Here is a 23,966-nt window from a genome sequence, read left to right as displayed (position 1 = left end):
CCCCGATTCCATGGAATTATTTTGGGCAACCGAGAAACCTTATAACTGCTGGGGAAAAAAAAAAAAAAAAAAAATCTGCATATTATGGATTTATTAAGCGTCCTGTTTAACGAGGCAGATGTTCTGCTTAACAGGAAGCATTGCCAATCCCCACGCTCAAGGTCTGCAATAGTGTCACGGCGACTTGCGCAAGGGCTGGACGGGGTTGCCACTCGTGAGCCGCCTGGCCGGGAGCGGGGCTCTGCTCCGCCGTCCCTGCGCCGAGCGCCGAGCTGAGGGCGAGCGGGTCCCACGGCTGCCACTGCCGGAGCCCCCTCCCCGCGCCTTATACCCCCCCCCACCCGGAGCTGCTCCGCGCCACGCAACGCAACGCCGCGGGGACGGCGACCCGCCCTCCCTGCCCGCGGGCTCACACAGCCGCCGGGGCAAGAGGGAGCCGCGGAGCCAAACTCTTCCCCCGTCCGGCCACCCTTCCGCGGGAGGACCCGCCGGTCTCCCCCCCCGGCAGCCCCCGCGGCGGCAGCTCTTCCGCGGGCCCCCGCCGGTTTGTCCCCGCGGTTCCAGGGCGGCTGAGGGGCCAGCCTCGGAGCCCCTTCCTCCACTCCCCCCCCCCCCCCCCCCCGACGCCGCCGAAGGGACCCAGGTGTCCGGGCCGGCCCGGTTCCTCGCCGTCGCCTCACAACTCCCGTCCCGCGCGCGCCGACCCCTCCCTTGCCCCGCCTTTCCCGGCCCCGCGCGCGCGGGCTGCCGGCGGCGGCGCGGGGCGCGTGCGCAGTGCGCGGGCCCCGGCGGGCGGGCGGGCGGGGCGGAGCCGAGCCGCGCCGAGCCCAGCCGCGCCGCGCCGCGCCGAGCGGAGGGAGCATTGTGAGGGCGGGCGGACGGACGGACGGAGAGAGAGCGAGAGAGAGAGAGACGGACGCCGCCAGCAGCGCCGAGCGCCGCATTCCCCGCTGAGGCCGCCGCCGCCCCCCCCTACCCCTCCCCCCCAGCAGCATGTCGGGCCGGTCGGTGCGGGCCGAGACCCGGAGCCGGGCGAAGGATGATATCAAACGGGTGATGGCGGCCATCGAGAAAGTGCGCAAATGGTGAGCGGGCCGCGCCGCGCCGGGACCCCGCGCCCGCCCCCCCCCTCCCCGCTCCCCTCGCCCCCCGCCGCCACCCCCACCCCCCCCTCCGCCCGCCGCGCCGCGCCGCGCCGTGCCGTGCCGTCCCCTCACGGGGCCGGAGCTCGCCGGGCGGCCGCGGGGGGCGGGGAGCCGGCGGCACCCAGAAGCCATTTCGCTCCTGCGAGTCACATGAAGGCGGCGGCGGCGTGTGAGGGCGAGAGGCGGCTCCATTGTGCGGCCGAGCCCCCTCCCCGCCGACCCCAGCCCGCTCCCCGCTGCTGTCCCCGGTCCGCCGCAACCGAGGATCCCGGGCGGCGACGGGGGCGGGCGGGCGGGTCGGGTTCCTCCCGCCGCCCTCCCCTACAAAGGGCCCCGAGGAGCGGGCCTGGGGGAGCTCCTCCGCCGGGTCTGTGTGGAAATAGTGCTCAAAGAAGTATTAAAAAAAAAAAAAAGCATTAAGAATACCCCTGTAAACCGCCCGAGAGGGTTTTTTTATTATTATTATTGCACGTTTATTTATTTATTTTACCTTACAAGTTCCCCAGGTTTGCACGTAAGCGCAGCAAACCCGGGCGGGATCGTCTCCCACTAAGGCTCCGGCGGTTGTAAATGCCGAGGGGAGCAGGAGAGAGCGCGTAATTGCTGCTGGAATTTGTTTTAAATGATATAATTAAAGGTTGTACCCCCGGTGAAATAATTCGCTTTTGTTAGGCCTTAAACGTGTTTTGGCATTTTCCCGCTTTTGTCTTTTTCTGCTTTTGTTAGGAAAATCAACATGAGGTGTTTAAACAATACAGTAAAACAGTCAATGCAATGTTCTGCACAGTCGGTTCAGGGTTTTTGGGATGGGATAAAGAGCAGTGCCAGTGTGACTGGAGAGCAAATCTTTCTTCCAGCAAGTTGACTGACTGTTCAGTAGTCTGTGTGCATGTATCTTAAAATACTTACTTTAAACATTTGAAATCCATGGGGAAATCCCTCGGGTTAGTATTAATCTGCATAACTCAGCTGTTTTGAATGTGGTAAAATAAGTGGACACTTCTATTGCAATCCGCAGCTAATGCTTCGCTTTCGTTAAAAGGAGAGCAAAATGCAGAATTAAACATGTTCGTTATTCGGGTGAAATGGATTGTTGGGTTTTAAATGGCCTTGAGCACATGAATGGGCCCGTTGGCTTGAGCTGGACAAAGAATCGGGACGTGTGTCCAATAACGCAGGGCACGAGATGGGGATTTCAAAGAATCCAGCCATTGTGTAGGGAGCTGGAGCAGCCCGAGCACCAGAGTTCGGTTGGTTTCAGGAACTCTCTTCTACTCGGGTGGTGTTTTTTAAGTGCTGTTTGCTGACTGCTGGGCCAGCTTTGAAGGGTCAGAACAATATATAGCGAAGTGACAGGACTTTCGTTCAAACAGGAGCATTGTTGGATGCGTGGGACTATTTTGTCTGTAGGTATTTCATTCATGAGCATAGCGTACTTCCTTTGAATCCTAGTTTGTGGATTTCAGAGAGGAGGAGAGGCAGAAGCTTGGCCATTCAACAAAATGTCTAATTTTTTTAATTTTTTTTTTCTTGGCAAGGGCTCTCTGCCATCATGTCAGTTGCTATGGCTTCCTCTATAAAACAGAAATCTTATGGTATAAATAGATTTTTTTTGTATGTTTTAACCCTCCTGAGAGATAACTTGCTCTAAAGGGTTCCTGTACAGCATCATCAACGTTTCTTTTGATTATTGTCAGAAGTGTTCTTACGGCTTGTTGTGTGTGCATCTCACAAGTATTTACATAAGCCAGTTTTCTTATTTTTAAAGGAATCGTAATTTGAAGGTGAATCTCATGATACCCCCCCCCTGCAGTCAAGTACAGTGGGAAATTAGCAAGAGAGATTCTGTGTCTTGTGGTTTAAATGTTTTGAGAAGACTTGGCTTGTTAAATTGAACTTTACACACTAGCGATTCCTGCATCTTCAGAAGAGCCACATAGGCAATTTCCAAGTGTGCAGTTTCATTTGCATAATAGGGGCAATTTGTTGCCATCCACAGCTCTTCTGTGGAAATGCAGCCACTGAAGATTAAAATACCTTGCATCCAACATTTCATAGAACAAGAGTTTTCTTAGACTTGTGCGCTCGGAGCGCTGCGTGCCGAGGATGAGTAGAGAGGCAGACCAAACTGTAAACTCTTCCGAGCGGACAGTGGCTCCTGCGTGTGCTGCCCTATGCTTTATCGATCTGTGAAGGTGTGCAGCAGCCTTGCCGTGCAGTATTACTGAACGGCTGTACTGCCACGTCTATGAACGTGCCTATTGGAAAGCAGTTTCCACCAGTGCAGACTTTGTTCCTTAGAAAATTAAGTGTTTGTTCTTAGACAGTGAGCCCTTTGATGCAGGTACCCTATCTTCATGTGTGTTTGTAGAGTGTCTAGCACTTCTGGTATTACTGGAACTTAGTAGTAAACAGTGAAGTTGTTACATTTTTATCTGAAGATTAGTGTAACCGTATCTCCTTTGTTTAAACCACTCTCATGAATGAGCATCTATTTCAGAAAACACATAGCACGTGTCCTACAGAATACATGGTTGTGTTGTATTTGTGTGGCAGAAACATTAAATTTCCTTGGCTAAGAGGGTAGTTCTACTTCTTTTTAACAGTACTTACAATTGTTCTTTCAGTCTGTTTTAAAAAAATACTCTGAGATAAATTTATCTCAGTGAATTGTGAAACGTACAGGATTGTTTTTTGTCTTTAAAGATTGATGGGTACGCGTAGATTCTAAGTGGGTTCTCAAGAAGAGGCAAAAACTATTGCGCCCTCAACCAGCATTAGGAAAATACTGGAAACACTCTTGTTTTATAAAAGTCTGATTTATTAAACAAAAGAAAATGCAGACGTTTACTAAAAGACAAGTAATGGGCAGGAGACAAATGTAAGTGGTAGGACATCTTGGGAGGCAGTGAAATAATTTGCATGGGTACATAGGACTGCTGAGCTTTTGGACAACTGTGCAAACATTTAGGGATGGAGGTATGGTGTGGCTGATGTGCATAGGTACCCTGATTTGGAGAATGTTGGTCTCCATTCAGACTTGCTAAAATATTTTTGTGTGGTATGTAATGCTCTGAGAATGAGCTTCTGCAGGTTTTGCTGCTCATGCTTCCTTCTTAAAATAGGCTTTCACTCTGAAAAGTAGTTACGACCTAGAACTCCTTAACATGATGTCTTCGGAAAAAGACTCTTTGCTACTACCAGATTGCCACCCTAGTTTAGTCTGGCTACGTTGGCTGTGTTTGATTTCCTGCTAAGATTGTAGGTCAGGTAGCGGCAGTCGAAGTAGAAGTACCCAGTGTATGTGCAGGAACTGTCCTGAAGTACTGTAGTGGCCCAAACACGCTGTTATCATGCTTGAATTATGATACATTTTTTCTGGTGCATGATTATTTCTTTTTGAGCCAGGACATGGTCTCGGACTTTAATGGAAGTTGGGTGTATGTTAAAGGTAGAGTTTTGTCATGTGTAAGCCATGTTTCTCTTTATTGAAAGAAAAGGTGCTTGTTGCAACGTGGAACCTAGCAGAACTTGCTTAAAAACAGGCTGACCTGTGTAAGTTAAAGGAGACTCTTGTAATATACCATATCTACATAAACTCAGACAGAAGGTGTCCTTAACTGTTAGTCTTTGTCCATTCATGCTACATGGTATTTTATTGTATCTGCAGGGTGGTCAAGAAACACCATGTATATTTGGGGCTACTTCAGGGTAGTCACTAGACAAACGTCTACATAGCAACAGGCGTGCTCTGAAAAGCAAGCCTACTTTTCAAAAAAATCTTTTTTTGTGCATCTGACAGCACTTTTTGTGTATAATAATGCCATTTTCTTTCCCATTCCCCTTTCTCCTTTGCTTGATCCCACAGGGAGGTCATAATTCTGTGATTTTCACCAAACTCTGTTGCAATGCAAGTGAGTGTGATGTGATAAATTCAGCATTATGACGTCACTTCGTGATCATCAACAGAAGATGGGGTATGTGGGAGCAAATCCTTGTGTAAATACAGATCACTGTGATAAATGATAGTCACGGTAAAAGGCCAAATAAGTGTGAAAGCCTTTTCTTGAGTGATAATATATTGGCAGTAAAGGCTTTCTGTTTCTTTGCCATCAAATGTTTCTAGCACTCATTGCAGCTGCAGAAGCTGCCTTGACGCTTTATGTATAAGTGTAATATACACTGTTGCATTTGCTTACCAGTATATTACTTTTATACATGGAATTTGATAGTAATCTTTGGAGCTTTAGTGTTAATATACAAAATATAAATCTATTTAAGAGTCTTGGGCTATTTAGAATGGGGAATTGAGTATGTAATTATGTAAGTTCTAGGATATTAGTATGCCTCAGGCATAAGCACTAAAGAAGTGTTGATACTAATGCTTACCCTACGTATCCTTGGCTGTCCTTTAAATGCTGTGCAGATATGGTTTGGAGTTTAAAAATGCTTTAACACAATTTCAGATAAATGTAAGGGTTTGTTTCTGTTGCATTGATTAGTTTCTGAATTTACTATAACTAAAGTATTTAAGATACTTTTCAGCATGGAAGATTAAAAGAAAAAAATATTTTTGTATATATTTTAAGTTTTGCCATTTTCCAGTGTTGTTATTCCTGAGTCATTCATGGAGGAACAGGAGAGGTTTGAAACCAGAAAAAATGTTTTTTTTGTAAAGCTACGGAGTTTGTCAGCTAGACATGGGCAAGTAAAGTTGATAATTGCCACGTTTTTAGCCTGATTAACTCTCAGGTTGATGGTGTTCCATCAACCACCTTTTCCAATCCACCAGTCAATACAGAGATCAACCTATATAGTATAACAGGGGATGGTGTAATAAAAATATTGCCTAGTGATCACTTAACAAAGGTGGAATAGAGTTAGGGGAGTGGAATTCTGATCAGGGTCTCAAGATGAGTGGGTTCAACAGTAGATTTTACAGCAGGAAAACAGGTGGAGAAACTACTTAAGGTTTCACAACAGAATGGGCACGAGATTTCATTAATTCCTCGTTCCTACTCTGGCATTTGGTCAGCGAGAATATTTTGTAGTTTGTGCAGCATTTAGCAAACTTATTGTTATGGGCAGCATCAGTAAATTGTCAATTCTAACTAAATGAAAAGGAAAGTCCCTGATCAGCAGGTTGGGACGATGTCTTTGCACAAAAGATAAAAAGTGAGTGTTCAGAGTAGAAGTGGTTTTGGGGATTTGGGGGGGGGGGGGGATGTTGTTTGTTTGTTTGGTTTGGGTTTTGGTTTTTGGCTTGAAATGGAAAGGCAGTAAGTATTACAGAAAATATTCGAAGCTTTATTTGCAATAAACATCTTAAATCCTGAAGTTATTTTACCCTGTTGATCTTAAATGTCCAAAAGTCATTACGTTTCTTTGTTAACAAATTTGTGTTTGTGCTGCCAATGATTTTATTAAGTTTTAGGGGAGGTTGTCTTCTTTTTTCTTATTAATACTTGTATGGTCTTGAACCTTCAATACTGTAAATGCTTACACATGTAAAATATTTGAATAATAGCAGTGTGATGTTGGGTTTCCTTTTTAACCATAAGTGTTTGCAGGACTGGGATGTTGGTGTACTTCCATCACACAATATCCTTATTCCCATTGTTGTCTGAATTTACTGTGTATTGAATTCAGTAAAAAAATCCCTATAGCTGAGGGTTATCAAAACTTAAAGTGGTACTTAAGAAGCTCAAAGAATTAAGATGTCAGGACTAATTTTAATACTAGAAGGAAAAAGTTACTAATATAGGTTTCCTCCTGTGTTCTACAGTCTGTCCAGTGAAGATGCTGTGTGAGGCTGCTTTGAGATGCTAACAGGTATCTTGAACTTTTGGTTTTCCAGTGCAGCATCTCTAAGTAATATTTTGCTGTAGGAAAAGACTAAAATCTTGGGTTTTTTAAAGCATTTATTCACCTCTCCCCACACCCAAAACAAAACCACAACTGGTTTTATTTCCATAATTTCAAAGGTTTTCCTAAGTAGAAATAAGTTTAGTTTGTCTTGTATCCTTAAAAAAAAATAAAATTATATCATTATCATCTTTTCACAATTAAGTATGCTCTCATAATTGACATGCCCTCATCTCCACTGTCATTTTTATCACATCTAGCAGTAGAGCTCCAAATTAGCGTAAAATTGGGTTTTGACATACTTTAGCCATCTAGCGTATGCAAATGGGTGTATCTAAACACATTGAGGAAAAACGGTGCTCCAGGAAGAGCAGTGGGAAAGAAATGAATCTGAAATAGTTTTGTACTTTAATTAAAATATCCTCGTGGACAGATCCAGAACTTATCAAATTGTCATATATAGCTTTTTTTAAAAAAAAAACCAAAAACAAAACCAGGAAAGTGTCTCCTCTAAAGGGAAAACAAATAAGATTGGCTTTAGTAGCTAAAATAAATAGTCAGGAGGATGTTTGTGGCATTTGTACAATGTGGCTGCTTTTGATTCTGGAAGCCCGTTCTAAAAATGGAGCATCGCATATGTATATTTGGAGTCACATCCAGCTTCTCCCATCCTGCAAAGAACATTTTTTTTTTTTTAAATCTATAACTGGGTCCCAAATCTATTATTTAAATGTGTTTTTAAAAAAGAAAAATGCTTGAGATCTCATGCCAAATTAATTTCAGATGTTCCTGAATATTTAATGGAATTGGTCTTTGTTGTTAACTTTTAATCGATCCATTTGCAGAGCTATATTACAAACCCAGGAACCAGCAGTGGTAATCTGTGACCTGAAAACCGATCACAGAAATGTGATGAAATTTCTCTGGCATTGTGGACCTTCTTTTAATATTCTGATGTAAAGAGCTCAAGGAATTCATCCCTTAACTAAGTGTTCAACATCCTTTCCATCTCCACACTCTGTGACTGCATGATGCCCTCCAGCCAGATTTCCTTCACAATTTGTCAATGTCACGACTTCACGGCTGGCTGGCAGGGGTCTGCACAGAGTGCCGTAGGTTATGCTTTTTCCCTCTCTGATAGCCTCAGCCTTGCCTTTCCAAGAGAGCTAGGCTCTCCAGAGTCTGAATTCTGCATCACAGCACATATTGCTACCAATAAGGCTGTTGGTTCTAAGGCTAGAATTTCAGAGCTGTCTGACAGGAGTGTTGAGTGAACGTTAAATTGCTAGCAGCAAATTTCTACCCAAAAACAAACCTCAGATGGTCAAAATGCATTTAGATTTCTAAAACCATTAAACAGCTTCATGACAATCAAAACACTGGTCTGTCTAAAACCTCTTCTGCTCTCTAGAAACTTAAGTGAAAATTGTAGGCATTAAATCTGCATTTTCAATAGCTGTTCTTCTTAACTGTATGTTTAATCCAGATCTTATTACTGCTACTGCAGTTACTCACCTACTCAAGTAACAGCCCTGAGAAATCTGGAGGTTAGCAGTGCTCTAACAAGTTTCTGAAATGCAAAGAACAATTTGCACAATGCAGTACTAAAGGCGATGTAATAGAGATCATCCTACTTAATAGCCTATTTAAATCCTTGACAACTTACAATAGTAGATCACTTTCTTTTGAATCTGAAGTTTAACTTTAACTTCTCCTGCATTGTAATTTTATAGGGAGAAGAAGTGGGTGACAGTTGGCGACACATCCCTAAGGATTTACAAATGGGTACCAGTAACAGAGCCTAAAGTCGATGATGTAAGTATCCTGCAGATGTCTTGCTTTTTTCAAGATGTAGACATTCATGTTTAGGGAAAGTCGAGAGAAATATGCTCTCTATTCTTTGAGCCTTTAAGCTGAGACTGGTGTGGGTCTTGCAAGTGTTTGAATAGAAGAGCTCTAGGGAAAATGTTGATCTCTACAGAAAGTGATGGTGATGGTTCAGTGGGTGGCAGTCTTTCTGGAGTCAACTTGAATCTGTTCTCAGATAACTTAAACGTTTGGCTTGAAACTGATTTTTGAAACCTTTCTTTAACATAATAATTGGGAGGTGGGGAGGGAAAGCTAAGACATCAATTACTTTTCCCCTCTTTCTGCCTGATGCTTTAAAGGAAAGTAGCTGGTTTGGAACTGTGCAGAGAATGTATTCTATCTGTGCATCACTGCTGTTTTGCTCAAAAATAGGTGCAAAGCACTGAAGTAAGGGTAGGATAATCCTGTGAAACTGAGATCACTTGTATTAAAATGTCCAACCCAAGCAACACAGCAGACATGCTTCTGTTGTAATGTGTGTTTTCTCTTGATGAATGTTTTGTGTATGCATCATGTTTACATTCTTAGTGTGCACTGTTCATTTGCCATGATACCATCATGTGGCATAAAAGTAAGTGTAAAAATGAAAGTTGATAGGGCTTACAAATTGTTTTTCAAATTGAACATTGTTCTCATTTTATAAATTGAAATATTGTTATAGAGAGAAAACTAATCCATGGTACCACAGTAAATTAATGATAGAGTAGAATAGATATCCTAAGTTTGGTATTCCTTCCTTGGGCTGTCATGTGCTTTTACTTTATTTGAAATATGAGTTAAGACCTATCTGGAAGATAACTGCTCTGTTAATAAATGTGTAAAATGATGGGTTTTCAGACAAGACATTGTCATGATCTTGTCTTATTCAAAGTCCAAATTCAAGACCTATTTTTGATTAGTGTTGTTTTAACTGTGTTTGTCTCTTTCTGTGCCTTTGGTTGTACCACAGATTTCAGTGACTGTCAGAGTTGTGGCAAGCCTCTTGTATTCTTCAAATGCTTGAGCAGCATCTGTGTGAAGTAACCCGTTGTGAACTGGGAAGCCTTTCCTGGTTTCTTTACAGAAACTCATTCTTTCTAGCTGCCAAATGTTTGGTTTTATTTTACTGTTTAAAATACATAGGGGGGGAAAAGCTGTGCTATCAGAGAGAGATAGATGTAGGATACTTAGGCTCATGGCTTCTGAAAATTGTCTTCCTGCAGTTAAGGTGTGCCTGCATGGAACTTTGAAATAGAACTTTTAGTGAGTTTCTGGATGAATTTTCAAGGTGCTGGTACCTGAACTCATTCTCTGTTAAGAAGAATGGGTTTCTATAATGGTCTCTATGTGCAGAGTTTAATTGTATTTTTTGAGCCATCATCTTCAGGTTTAGGCTCCAGATTTGCTGAAATTGGGACACTTGTTCAAGACCTGTTACTTTGGTGTCCTACAGTCACATTCTGGTCATTACAAGTAGAGGCTGTTGTGCAGCTGCAGTTGTTGCAGGCTTGATGTAATAAGGTTTCCGTCTTTTTGCTCTGGAAGTTTTCAGAATTAAACGAAGTGCATACATTTTAAAAATAAATATCAGGTAGGGGTCATTTTGGCTATTTAATTTTGTTGTGGACATCCTTTCATATCCGATTTCATCCACCTGTGAAGGAGCAGACAGTATACTTGTTTTTTACCAGAATAGGAGAATGGGATCTTTTTTACTGCTCCATGTTTCAAATGGAAGTTGTCTTTGATTTTCCTGAACACAGGTTAGATTACCTCCCCCCCTCACATGTAGTTCCTAAGACAATTTGACATTTCTTTGAACTAGAATTAGGTAGGCTCTTTCCTCCTACTAGTTTTGGAAGGCTGTTGTAGAACCTCACCACTCTGATGGTTAAACATTTTAAAAGAAAACTTTTCAGCTTAAATTGCTCGCAGTCATTTTTTAATATTTCTCTTGTGGCAAAAATGTCCTTTTTACCTTTAAAAAACCCCAAATAACCAAACCTGAGAGAGATTATGTCCCCTCTGAACTTTCATTTTGCAAAGGTAAAGAAGTTCATGTGCTTTCACCTCTGTTTCACATATTAGGGAATAAATCTGGCTTCTCTGAAGTAAAAATACAATTTAAAAATAAGCCTAATAATCTATTTAAAATAGAGGGAAAAGTGCTTCCAGATATCACTTGTTGAATTTCTTCTGCAGTCTTAGACAATATTTGATTGTGGCTTTAGTTCCTTCCCTCGTTGGAGGACACTGTTGTATCCGAATGGATGGGTTGCCGAGCGTTCTTCCTAGAGTCAGGCTTTTAATTGTCTTCTCAGCAGGCACGCAGGATCCTCCAAAAGCAGCGCAGCTGGCTCTTTTTCCTATGAGACTGATTACGTCACCTCTTAATTGAAAATGCTGCATCCCTTAGCAGACGCAGATTTTCCACGTGATGGATGCCACTGTCTCTTCCTTTGTTTTAATGCTTGCAGTCCATACTGTTGTTCGGTCATGAGCATGTTGTGACCTATTGTTCATGTAGGACTGTCTTGCTTATGCTCTTTGTTTTAGGCCAATCTGATTTTTCTTAATCCATCTTTTAGTTTTAATGAAGAAACAGCATTAGTTGTAGAGAAGGAGGAGGTCTCTGCAGTGTTGGTCATTGAGAAAGAGGTAAAAAGTTGTCTCTTTAGTGTTAAAATTTTAGATCTGTTATCATTCCTGTTGTGCATGCATGCATATTGTCTAGGTGTATTCTACAAGCTTTCTGATATGGAAGGGAGAATGTATTGAGTTTTGTAGCAGAGTTACAAGCTCAGAAATAGGGTAGTTTCATGAATTTTAGCCCTCCCTCTGATCAGTGATGTTCTTCTCTTTTCCTGGCATAGCAGAGATTCTTTTGACCTCGCTTTTGTAGCTCTTTGGACCAAGCACAAAGTTAGCAGCCAGCACCTCCCAGGTTCTCTGACTCAGTTTCAGCAAGCCGTTTAATCACTGTGCCTCAGATTCCCTGTTTGTAGAATGAGGGGTATTACTGAGTACTTCTGCACTTTTTACAAAAATTATGCAGTTGTTTGAAGATAAAAAGCCATGTTTAAGTGCTGACTATTACTAGAATTTCTGGATAAAAACCTGTATGTCCTAGTGTTTTGCGTCATGAAGAATATAATTAGAAAAACAGACCTGCAGTTATTGGGACTAATGCATTATTGATAATGTCAGTTATTATTACATTGGCTTTATTTCTCACTTGAAATTAAGAGAGATGGTTACAGAAGTAATGAGTGGGAAGGGTTTTATATTGCAACATGGATTTCTCTTCATGGTGGTAGTCTCATTTGTTTGTGGTACCTTTTGTTTTTCAGAAAAATAAGAATAAGAAAAAAGGCAAAGATGAAAAATGTGGCTCTGAAGTGACCACTCCAGAGAACAGCTCCTCTCCAGGAATGATGGACATGCATGGTGAGTGGGAGAAGGTCAGCCCCAATTAGCCTATTACACTGCTATGAAGGTATAAGCTAACAGTGTCAAATTCTCCATTGCTCAGATGTATGGACAGCACAACTGAGTCAAAGTGAATACAGCATCAGATACTCATTTGGTACTTTGGACTTCTCTTCTGTGGGTGTACTAACAGTTGTTTAAATGCCATTTTTATTTAGGCTGTGTGTAGGGAAAAAATTGTTAGTGGAGCTAAATATGAAAACAAAAATAGAAATATTTACCATTCAAAATACTACACTCAGGTGAAGTAGTAACTGTCAAAATTGCTGCTTGAAGAACCAAAAGACCCCCAAAGCCTCAGTGGCACTTTCTATAAGTTCTGCAGGTTTTGTACTTTTTAACTCTGTAGGTGATTCAGATCAAAAGAATTCTGCAAGAGCCAAGAAAGTGAGCTCTGGTTCTGAGGTGTCTTCCTTCTGCTTCAGCTTGATGAAATTAACTGGTTAAGAAATTTTTTTTTCGCTTGCCAGTCAGGCACTGTTAGATCAATTTTTTATTATTATTTTTATTTTTTTAATGTCAACTGTTGAATGTTAACTTGGTGTTTATTACAGAGGAGCTTGCACAGCTCAGCTCTGTTTCAATTTTTTACCTTCTAGGTGTTTGGATAACACTAGTTTGGATAACTTATGGCTGAGAATGCAGCACTATTTGAGCTGATAAGAGGGCATCACTTTTTAGTGGGTTGTAAATTTTTCATTTCAATTTTACTTGCATTTGTATTGCTTCCTGGTTGGTTTTTGCAATGTTCACAGCAAGTATGGCCTTGCAATTAAAGGACTGAGCAGAATTTTCACAGATCTTGGTTAATTTTTCATCTGATTCAAACCTCTTAGCTTTTGACTTGGTCAGATAATTTAATTTTCTTAAGTCTTGTTTCTCCCACTCATGAGGTGAATATACTGCTTGCTTTTTTTATCATATCTCACTTGCGTTTTTAAGCCATTACTGTACAATTTCATGATAAACTTAATCTGATCTGACTTCAAGCTGCTCTGAAGAGAGATGGTCCCATCACCAGCTGTGTGTTTCTAAAGTCCTTTGAATATAATGATTGTACAGGTGCAGAGGGAGGTGGATCGACTTGCATGCTAGTCATCTAACTAATAATGTTTTGCTGGGTTAGTTTTCTTTAGGGAGCAGGAGCTTCCCTTTTGGTTACCCGTGGTTGTTAGACTGGCTTAAAGATTGCAGGAAGTTGCACCCCACTGCTATCCATGAAGTGTTAGCTGAGATACTTAAACCACTGTCACTGGTTTTCACAGGAAGAGGGTACAGGCAGAATATTTCCTGTTAACTACAGAGACACGATCTGTGCTGCAGAAAGTTACTATGATCCAAGTTTTTGGAGGCTAGAGAATATGCTGCACAATCACTTAGAAACTGTTGATGGTGGGACTGGATGTTACATTTTACCTTGATGGGCTTTTGTTGTTTTTTTTTGTTGGTTTTTTTTTGACCTTCAGGATACAATTCAAAAACTCTCTGCTCATCTGAACATTGTAGTGATGGGTATTTGTAAATCTGCAGCATGAACACTTAATTAGCCCTGTATTATATGAACTATAAAATGAAGCTGTAGCTTCAGTTGATCTGTTTTACTCATATTACACAATTCTGGGTTCTTTTGGAAGAGATCTGAGTAAAACACTCTTGGTTTTATTGTATAATAATAGTGAGATCACCTTTTTTGCAGTTTTCTATTTTTTAGTGACTGCTAGAAAACTCCTGTATTACAGCATAGGCTGCAAGAGCAAAAATTGTGGTGGTGTAGAAAAAGGTTAGATGTAGTGTTAGTCTAAATGCTTGGACTTGATCCCCAACAAGCTAGACTGTATCATGTGTTATCAGGGCATAATGCAGGAAAAATATGGAAGAATTAAGTTGTGCTTTTTATCTTGTCAAATTAGACTTTCATGTTTTTAACTCTTTTTTTAACAGATGACAATAGCAACCAGAGTTCAATAGCAGATGCTTCTCCAATAAAACAAGAAAACAGTAGTAATTCAAGTCCAGCACCAGAACAGAACTTGGCAACACAAGCAGATGGCACTGAAGTAAAGTCTGACGAAACTCAGACAGAAGCAAAGGAGCAGCCTGGTTCAGAAGGTAAGCTGAAAAGACCATCTTCAAAGCCAAATAAAAAAATGTTATCCTTTAGTGTATCATTTACTTGCTTATCCATTCTAAGAACTGAGTGTTAACAATTTGAAAGAAATAGTTTCTGAATTCTTAGCATTTATGTGAAAATGGACCATAATCTCTCTGGCCTACTGGTGATTCTTCCATAGAACTGGAAAGGTTAGATTGACATTCAGGGTCTTTTCAGAGAGGAAACAAAGAAAATACTTGGGTTTATTGTTGTCATAATCTCGGTCTTGGAAGAAGAAATAGTTTAAAATCATCTTTAAAATGGCTGCTACCATGTAATCACACAAATCCTGGAAAGTATTACTTTTGTAGATTCGTGAATGTTATCTAGTGTGAAAGTAAAACAGAGGTGAGATATTTTAAATTTATTTTTTTAATTGTGTAAACTTTAATGTAAGCTTTCTTTTTTCTCGACCTGCTAGTTACTTATTCAAAAGTTAGCTCTGAATTCTGTCCTAATTTTCTCAGTGTTACAATATTGTACTGCAGTTGTGCACAGATTAAAAATACATGTGGGTTAAGAGCTTGTTCTGAACCTTACTCTTTAAATGGTATTTTGAGTAATTGAAACATGCTCTGTATTTATATTCTTGGGAAGATAACTTTCTCCATCCTATTATAACAGATAAAAGATGTCCTTAACACCATTCTAATGATTTAGTTGCAGAATTCTTCCCATAGCAAAGCAATTAAATTATGCCCTCCTGATTTAGTTCTCAGCTCAGTAGATCCACTAACCAATTTAAATTTAGAGCTTTTATCTTGGTAATACCAGAATGGTTAAGTACGTTAAATGTTGTCATTTTAATTGCGGTTAAAATTTGACAACTGAATCATCACCGAATTGAAATAAATCAGAACACCATATCCTTCAAAGAAAATCTCAACTAGTATATTTGGTCACGGTAACTGGTAAGGATTTCCTCCTAGGTCTAATATTGTCTGAACCTGCTTGTGTGAAGTTGTTACATAGCATGCATGCTCCCCTGACTAAATTTAGGTTCCAGGAAAATCATACCAAGTTCTCTGGATTAGTTCCAGAGCCAGTTACTGTAAAATGAAAGGGAGAAGTAATGGCAAAAAATACCTGTTATTAATGTGGTTTTTTTCTTTTGGTTATATGCTGTGTTTAAAAATTTATTAAATAATTATTTATCTACCAAAGTGTATGATCAGCCAAACCCCCGGAACTGTGACATTATTCAGCTGGATAGGGTTAATGACCTTGTAGTCTATCTCATGTTACTACACTGAAATCAGGGAGGTTGCTTAAGGCTAGGGGAAAGTTTGGGTGGTCAGAAATGTCTAATGTGGACTTCTTAAAGAAACAGGTACATTCAAAACATTTTGGTGCGTAAACAAGTCATTGCAAGCATTGGAATAGCTTGGGGCTTGGCAGTTTAAAATACAGATCCCCATGCCCAAAGGCCAGCAGCACCTTAAGCGGTAGCTGTCAGTAGCACTGGAAGAGAGCACAGCAGCTATGAGCTGTCTGTTGTGGAAGTTGCTCTAGGTGTGCTTTTTTGTCATGAGGTGATGGGCACATCACAGAGTGTTCCTTAGCTCAAGTAGCAATGTATGCTCAGACATACACAACAGAAATTGAAACTGAAATTCCTTCTGACCCTTGGGACTTGTTTCTTTATCAGTATGAACATGCTTTTCTGGTGAGACATGGAAGGGAAGACAATTCTGTCCGAGTTTGCTGAATATGATCTTTGAGACTGCTCATCATAGGCGTCACTTTATCTTGAATTCAGTCAGAGAAACTTTCAGAAATGCTTGTGATCCTTTTCATACAGTACACCACAAAAATATCCATTACTTGCTGATTATGTCATCTTCATTAACCAAAGTTGTAAAAAAATTTTTTTGATCTTGCATTTCTCATCATCTAGAATAAATTTGTTTCCTGGGTCAGGGACCTGTGAAAAGATCACTTCATAAAACTTGACTCCATGCATACTTCTGAGAATTCATTCAAGTCAAAAAGGATTTTTAAATGATGTGAAGGAAAGAATGGATTCCAGTCCTTGAATGTGGGACTGTTCTTGATGTGGGTAGTGAAGGAAATATAACTGACCTTTTACAGTCAAAGGGGTTTGGTTTTGGGTGGTGGGTTTTTTGTTGTTGTTTGGGTTTTTTGTTGAGTCTCTGCTTCTGGATGTACTGTGTTAAACTTCCAGGGATCTTTAACCTGTAAAGACAATTTAAGTGCCCCTATCCCCTCTTTGAGTCAATGGGTGCTTTAAGCCTGAGTCCTCTGTAAGTCTTGGGGGGGGGGGGGGGGGGGGGAAGTGTTTAAAAAAACAAACAAAACCCCCAAACCAAAACAAACCCCAGAGCTATAACAAGCTGGAAGACTTCTCCACAAGTATGCACCAGAATTAAAAATTCCACAACTTTAATAGTTAAGCTAGCTAGCTAGCTAGCTGAATTTCTAAATTTTATATTAAAAGTAGTATCAAGCAAAAATTGGATTTTAAATACTTTTCTGAATTTCAATTCAGATAACTTTATTCTCTCTCCTGAGCTACACAGTTTTAGATCCATTAGTTATAACAATTCAGCCCTTTTTGTAGCTGCCTTTTACTTCTGGTTTGAAGCAAGTTTCCTTGCGGTCAGTCCCTTTGCAGAGTTTATGTTGAAACTTGTTTGCTAATAGCGTTGACATCGTTCTGTGTCACAGGGTGTGCGGGAGCTTAGCTCCCTCTAGGGAGCGATTCCAGCAATTGTATACTGCCGGCAGCGTGAAGGCGAAGGTCTTCTGGCAGCAGCCAGTGGTTGTGGTCCTGGAGTTTGGGCTTAATTAATTATATTCATACAGTTGTTATGTATGTTATCATTAATGGTTACATGTGGGTGAAATTTATGTGTTTGAGATGTTGCTAATGAGAAGACATCGTAAAAGCCCATGCTGAATGCTTTCATTTGTTTGTTTAAAATTATTTCTTGAAATTTCAGATACCTCTGATGAACAGAATTCACAGTCTTCAATGGAAAATTCCATGAATAGTTCAGAGAAAGCAGAAGTTCAGTCCTCTGGAGAAAATGATATAATTACAGAGGCATCTAAAAACTCTCAGGTAACTTTAAGTGCAAAAGCCCAGTTACTTGGAATTTGGAAAAGAGTATTTTTACCAAAAAGCAGATGTAAGGAGGCCAGTTGTGTACTTAGACTCATTTCCAAAGGTGAGGACAGTAAAGCAGCTGTAGAGTATTAAGTGTACATGTATCTGGTTCTGTCGTTAATTTGATTGGCTTCTTGCATTTCACATAATTTGAACAGTAAGACTAGATTGGTCTGATTTATTTTTCATTTTCCTAAACCAGTCTGTGTTAGTTTTGTAAGGGAATATTAAAATTTCATGTTAATAAATTGTTTGGACCTAACCTACTGGACAGGCCCCTTTGAGGAGCATTCAGAAATAAAATACCTTCTGTAAAAGTAAATGCATATAGCAGTTAGGAAGGTTAATTTTTTTAGATTCAGTGGGTGAGATGTTTGGACTCTTACTCACTGGTATAGTGAAAAATTCTGTGTGGGTGGGAGAAAGAAATTAGCCTTGCAGTTGTCCCCCTCCACCAAGATCCTCAGGCAGAGCACTGCTCAGTCCATTGGTTTTCCTTGTGGGTGGTTGGCTTGTTTCAGTGCACACCTTGTGCTTTCCAAACCTTGCGTGTTCTGTCCTGTAGAGATTGCTTTGGCTACAGCAGGAGAAAATTCGTGTGCACTTGGTGCGGGTTGTGCTCGAGTGTGGAGCTGAGGGAAGTCCAGGTATTAACCATGCATCAAGGCTGTTGCTTGGAATATTCACTGTGGTTTTTAGCCTGGAACTAGAATTTTGCCCTTTGTCGGTAGACAACAACAAGTGTAAAGATGTTGAGGTAAGATGTAAGTAGAGGACTGATTTCAGGAAGCAAATGCACTCGGTCATGTCATTCTCGCATCCAGGGATGCTTTGTATTTTACAAATGACACACCAGGGAATTTGTTCATGTTTTTTGTTTGATGTTTATGGTGCCTGAAATTCAGTGCAATGATAACGTGGTTGTTTTTCTTTTCCCCCTCATTAAGGACTCTGAAGGAGTGCCACCTTCTAAAAAGATGAAAGTAGAGGCTTCCCAACAAAATGTTGAAGAGATTTAGACTATAGATTTTTCTGGTCAGTTTTTATGTAAGGTACATCAGTGGGCTTAATTATAGAACAACCTTACTTAAGCATCTTCTCTTGGATGAGGACAGAACTCCTAACTTTTCAAGTTACCAAGCAAAAATCCAAGAAAGCCTAACAAAGGTTTAACTTCTCAGACACTGAAAACTTTTTCCTGTGAAACAAAACATTGAGAACTTTTAAGTTACTGTCTCTGAAATGGTTGGAGTAAACAACTCAGGAGGGGTCTACGCACTGTTTCTAAAGTCAAAATTACAATTATGTTGCTGCTGTATTTTTTTTTTTTTTTCATTTCTCTATTTAACATTGTAAGATATTTAAGGATGGTACAGGTCAGGTATTAGCTTTCATGTGAAGTTCATTGTTCTGGCGTGATGTCTGCTTTTGTTTTGTGCCTTGTGTTCTGAAAACAGTGCTAACTTTTAAAAGTTGTTTTGCAACTGTCTCCTTTGCAAAGTGGCCTATGTATAACGCCATGTAGTAAGGCTTTTTTTTTTTTCTTTTTTGTTTGGGGTTTTTGTTCTGTTTTTAATTTTTAAATCCCTGGTGCTTAAATTTTTAACAAATACAGATCAGGAAGCCATTTTCACTCTTGGAGTCCAAGGAGAAAAAGGAGCTTGATATTTTATTTTAGCAGCTATAGTGGAGATCTTTTATTGAATGCATGGCATTCGCAACTGTAAATTTGGTCTTCTAAATACTTAACTTCATCAGAAGTTAACATGATCTGTTTACCATTTATAGTCCAGATCTGAATATATACTATAACACAGCAGTTAAAATACTTACGTATTAGGTCCAGATCTCTGTACTGGGTACAACTTGCTTTACAGAAAAGTTCCACTATGTACATAAATAGGATCAAAGGGATTGATGCACAGTGAATTTATTTTCAATTGGTCTTTTTTGATACCGTGTTTTCATTGAACTGGATTTCATTGTACTGTTTCTTTATAAGATGTTTACTTCTATGTTCCAGGTTAATACTGTATTTGGGGTTTCTTTTTTTTCTTTCAGCAAGTCTTGTAAATAAGCCTTGTTTCCATAGTCCCTACATCATTGTTAGAAATGTTCCTTCTTTTACAATTATGTTGAAGTGTGCTTATGCTAAACTTGATTGAAAGGCACGAAGTATGTGCAACTCCCTTCAAATTTGTGGCATGTAGAAGTGCAGAACCATCTGCATCAGGGCACAAGGGCCTGATCTTACAGTGGGCTTTGTACTTCCAGGGTGAGCTCCCAGTTGCAAATAGCTGGTGTCGGTGGGAACTGCTTATTTCTCACCTCAGTACACGCACACGTGTGTACATACATACGTACATATTGCTGGATTGGGCCCTTAGTCTGTCTTCACTTTGTGTGAGAGATGGAACTTGTAATTTAAAATATGATCTCACAGCTATGAAAATGGTTGCATATAGTTTGTAAGCTAGGAACTGTAAATACTTTTTTAAATGAAAAAAAAATTGCTTCCAGTTGATACATTTTCATAATTAGCTCTTCATTAAGCTTATTTATTTCTGAATTCTCCAATAGTGAAAATGGCTTGCACTTAGACTACTGCATTGCGTTTGCAATTACCACTTTATTATGAAAAACAATGGGGAAGTGGGGGGAGGGAATAGGGAGGGAGGAGTGGGGAGCCAATACTGACCTTCCATAAGATGTTTGTAGGATTGAACTCCAAATAACGTATGACACTCAGTTTCGGAACCTTATGTTGAAATAAAACTTTTTGGATTTTAACTGAATAAAATTTGCAAATCATTCATGAAAACAGTGTGCTCCCTAGTAAGTTTCTGGGATTTCTGGTCTGATCATGAAGTCCATTAACATTCTGAAAATAAAGAAATGAGGAGCCAAAAACTATATTTGCACAATATATGCAATGAAACGGTAGAATTCTCTCTTGAATTGTGTGTATGCCTAAAATGTGGATAACTGGTCAATGACGATTGATTTGTATGTATATTACATTCAGATTTAAGTGATATTTTGTGAGAAGTTCTATTGATATATTAAATGGGCAAATCTAGAAAGATTCAAACTTAAAAATATTTTTGATTTACTAACTTTTTGTTCTTTTTAATGCTAAAACAAAACAAATCTGATGCCACCTTTGACAAGTAGTCATGTTTACTAATCCCTATCTTCAGGTGCATCGCAGCAAGTTTTTAATTTTAATTTTGTAGGTGTTTCCAAGGGAGTAAATAGACTTTTTGTTTAGAAACTAATTCCTGTACTTTAGGGAAGAAATAAAATATATAAATAGCACTAAAAATACCTCAAATTTTTCATTAGATAGAAGCATTTATTGGCATTATTGACATCGACAGGTTTAACTATAAACTTCCTTTTCTCTCCTGTGGCTTCTGCTCAGAACTGTTCATTGTTCTGTGGCTTACAAGACAAGGCATCATAACCATATTCCTAGAGGCTTTATTTCTAAAGTAGTAATGCTTTATTTACAGCTTATACAGAATACATTCAGAACTTTTTTTTTTAACCAGAGATTCTAGTGACAACAGACAACTGAACAAGCAGATAGATTTGGGTTCCTTAGACCTGTTATTGTCAGTCTCTAAGGGAAGAGACTTTGACATTATCTGGTATGAAGAAATCCAAAATAGTGTATAAGACTGTTATTAGTCTTTTTTTGAAGTGCCTGATAACATTTATGGGCCAACGGATGTGATTAAACACATTTTAATGCCAGAAAGTACAGATGGGACCAAACCAGAACATCGAATTCAAATCAACCTGAGGTTTGAAACCAGATCTAAATCCAGCTTTTTTTGGCTTGGACCTATCTCTACCAGAAACTTGTTTTATGAACTCACTGTAAAAGGGTTTATTGAAAGCATTGAGACGTGGAGCAGACGGAGAGATGTAATTTTTTTCAAGATGACTGAAAGTTCTCATACAGCTAATGTTTTAGAAGTAGTGCAAATATCAAGAAGTGCTTCCTTGCTACAATGCTGAATGTTGGAGCTTCAGTTACAAATAAATACAAAAAAAGAAAGGAAAACAAAAAGAAAAAAAAAAAAGAAACTAGAAGCAAGCAAGTAAATTAGCTGAGTTTGTGGAACATGTGGGAAGGCCTTCCGAATAAGCGATTTACTCAGCCAAACATTTTATAGCAGAACTATTCCTTGGAATTTTTATGCTTGGGAAAGTAGTTGTTAAACATTCCAAAAAGTGCTGGCACTTACAAAACAACAAAAAATAATCAACAAGGCAGTATAAAATATTGGTTTTGGGTGGCTATCTTCATACATAAACATTGTCATGTTTTGGAATGTTCTTTATATCTAAGGGCCTGTTAGAAGGTGTAAAGAATTTTGTTTTCTTCAATACCTAATCGTTTTCCATCTTATGATTTGTGTGTGTGTGTTGTACAGCAGTATAATTTTTCACTTATTTATTCCATCGGTAGTTATGGTTTGTACAATGTACAATGGTTTCATTTCAAAAATAAAATAAAAAATCACAACATGAATGCTGTGTGAATAATTTTTATCAAGAAACTTAATCTCAGTTTGTTTTTTTAAATTTACAATAAATTTCTGTTTTTATAAGTGGTATTTTTAAATGTGCATTCTATGGTGTTGTCTCATTTGGTAACATGTAAAATGATTCACCTTTGAGTGGACCAAAGGTGTCTTGATACTGCAGCAGGACACTGAGCAGGGCGGGGGCAGTTTGTAGTTGTTGTAACAACAAACAAACAGATATGGCCAATGTAATTACAGCAACCTGCAGAATAACTCGGTAATTTAAGGTGCTTACTGTTGGCTTGGTACTCAGCTAATGTGTTGTGTTAACTTAAATTGGAGGGAGGAGAGTGTAGTGTGGAAACATGCTTCAGTTCAGAAACATGCTGGAGTCTCATGCTAGCAAGGGTAAAACTCCTTAAGAGTTTTGGAAACATTCTTTACATTCAAGATAGATATAAAGCATCCAGCTTATTTTTAGTGTTCTGTGTGCTCTGTCCTGAAGTAGCCTGCAGTTTTACAGACAGCTGAACTGGTCTGCTGGCTTACCACTACCAGAAGGGTGAGCCACAGCTAGCTTGCCTGCTCCCAGCTTGACTTTGTTGCCTTCTTTGCATTTACTGAGGTGCTCATAGCATCCTCTCACCAACCACTTAAATTTGCTAACCTGGGAAGAAAACTACCCATTTTAGTTAGGTTTTTTTCTTCTCTGGATTAGTGAATTAAATCAGCAGACTTCTACAGAGGAATTGTATATAGGGTGGAACTGGAGAGAGAGGAAAGAACAGGTGGAAAGGAAGATGTAAATTCAAGGCAGGTCTCAGAAGGAAAGACCTCTAAACAGGTAAGGCTTGTGCCAGTAAAGGGTGAAGGAATGAGCAACAGCAGAGCCTCGCAGAACGGCGTGGAGCTGGAGGTTGGCCCTGTGGTTTGCCTGGGAGCAGGACGGGCAGAGGAGCCGGGGGAGTGGCAATGGGATGGCTGGACTCCCAGTGCCTGCAATCAGCCCCGCAGTCTGAGGCTGTGAGTAGGATTCCTTGAGCTCTTGCACCTCATCAACATGGGAATGCTTATCTTCCTGTCTGTAGATTTAGGAGGATAATCTCTTACCACTAAGTGTTGTGGAGTACACTGCGGGTATATTTTTAAACAGGTTCAATGTCTCTCTGTTCATTGTGTATTAAAGTTGAATTCTAAGTTGGTAAATGGCTGTTCCTCCTGTGCTAAAAGCCTGCGCTGTTGAAGGAACATCATCAGAAGATGGTGGCCTACCTTTCACCTTGCACTGCAGATTGCTAAAAAAAAACAGTAAGAAAAAAGCATACTCAAAAGATGCTGCTGTGGCCCCTTAGTGTTTGCCTGTGCCTCCCAGAATCCTTACTGTGGAGGAGGAGAGGATAGCTGGGAGTCTTCACCTGTTGCTGATCACCTAAATGCTGATCTTAAAAAAGACAAACCAAGAGGTCTGTCTCCAGAATAACTGGATTTATTTTAAGGGATGCCTTTTTGGGTGTTTGCACTGAGGATGACTAGAGGAGAAAACTGAACCGCATCAAATGTTAGTCACAGCTTCAGACTGCTACCCCTATTTTTAAATGATGGTTTGGTGTACTGCTAACTCTTCTTAGAAAATTGCATTGCTACCTAGTGACTTTATTTTAACAAGTGACCCCTCTTTTCACACAGGAAGAAGCAAGTGTGGCTTGCTTATAATTTTGTGAGGTAAATGTATAGGCTGTTGTCATGGAAGAACTGTATACAATGCTGCTATTGATGTGTGGTTGTGATTTTTTTTTTTT

General features: G+C 40.0%; 1 protein-coding gene across 1 annotated transcript; it reads left to right on the top strand.

The window, feature by feature from the left end:
• The first annotated feature begins 798 nt into the window (after positions 1-798).
• BCL7A (BAF chromatin remodeling complex subunit BCL7A) lies at positions 799-22,172 on the top strand. Its single transcript, XM_069794722.1, has 6 exons — positions 799-1,085; positions 8,744-8,825; positions 12,209-12,305; positions 14,289-14,456; positions 17,463-17,584; positions 18,577-22,172. Exons 1-6 carry the CDS (start codon positions 994-996, stop codon positions 18,646-18,648), a joined length of 633 nt encoding a protein of 210 aa, XP_069650823.1. The 5' UTR covers positions 799-993; the 3' UTR covers positions 18,649-22,172.
• Positions 22,173-23,966: the final 1,794 nt, after the last annotated feature.

The sequence above is a fragment of the Haliaeetus albicilla genome, chromosome 10, assembly GCF_947461875.1.
Source record: "Haliaeetus albicilla chromosome 10, bHalAlb1.1, whole genome shotgun sequence".
NCBI classification, from domain to species: domain Eukaryota; kingdom Metazoa; phylum Chordata; class Aves; order Accipitriformes; family Accipitridae; genus Haliaeetus; species Haliaeetus albicilla.
This window is presented reverse-complemented; position numbering and strand designations above follow the sequence as displayed.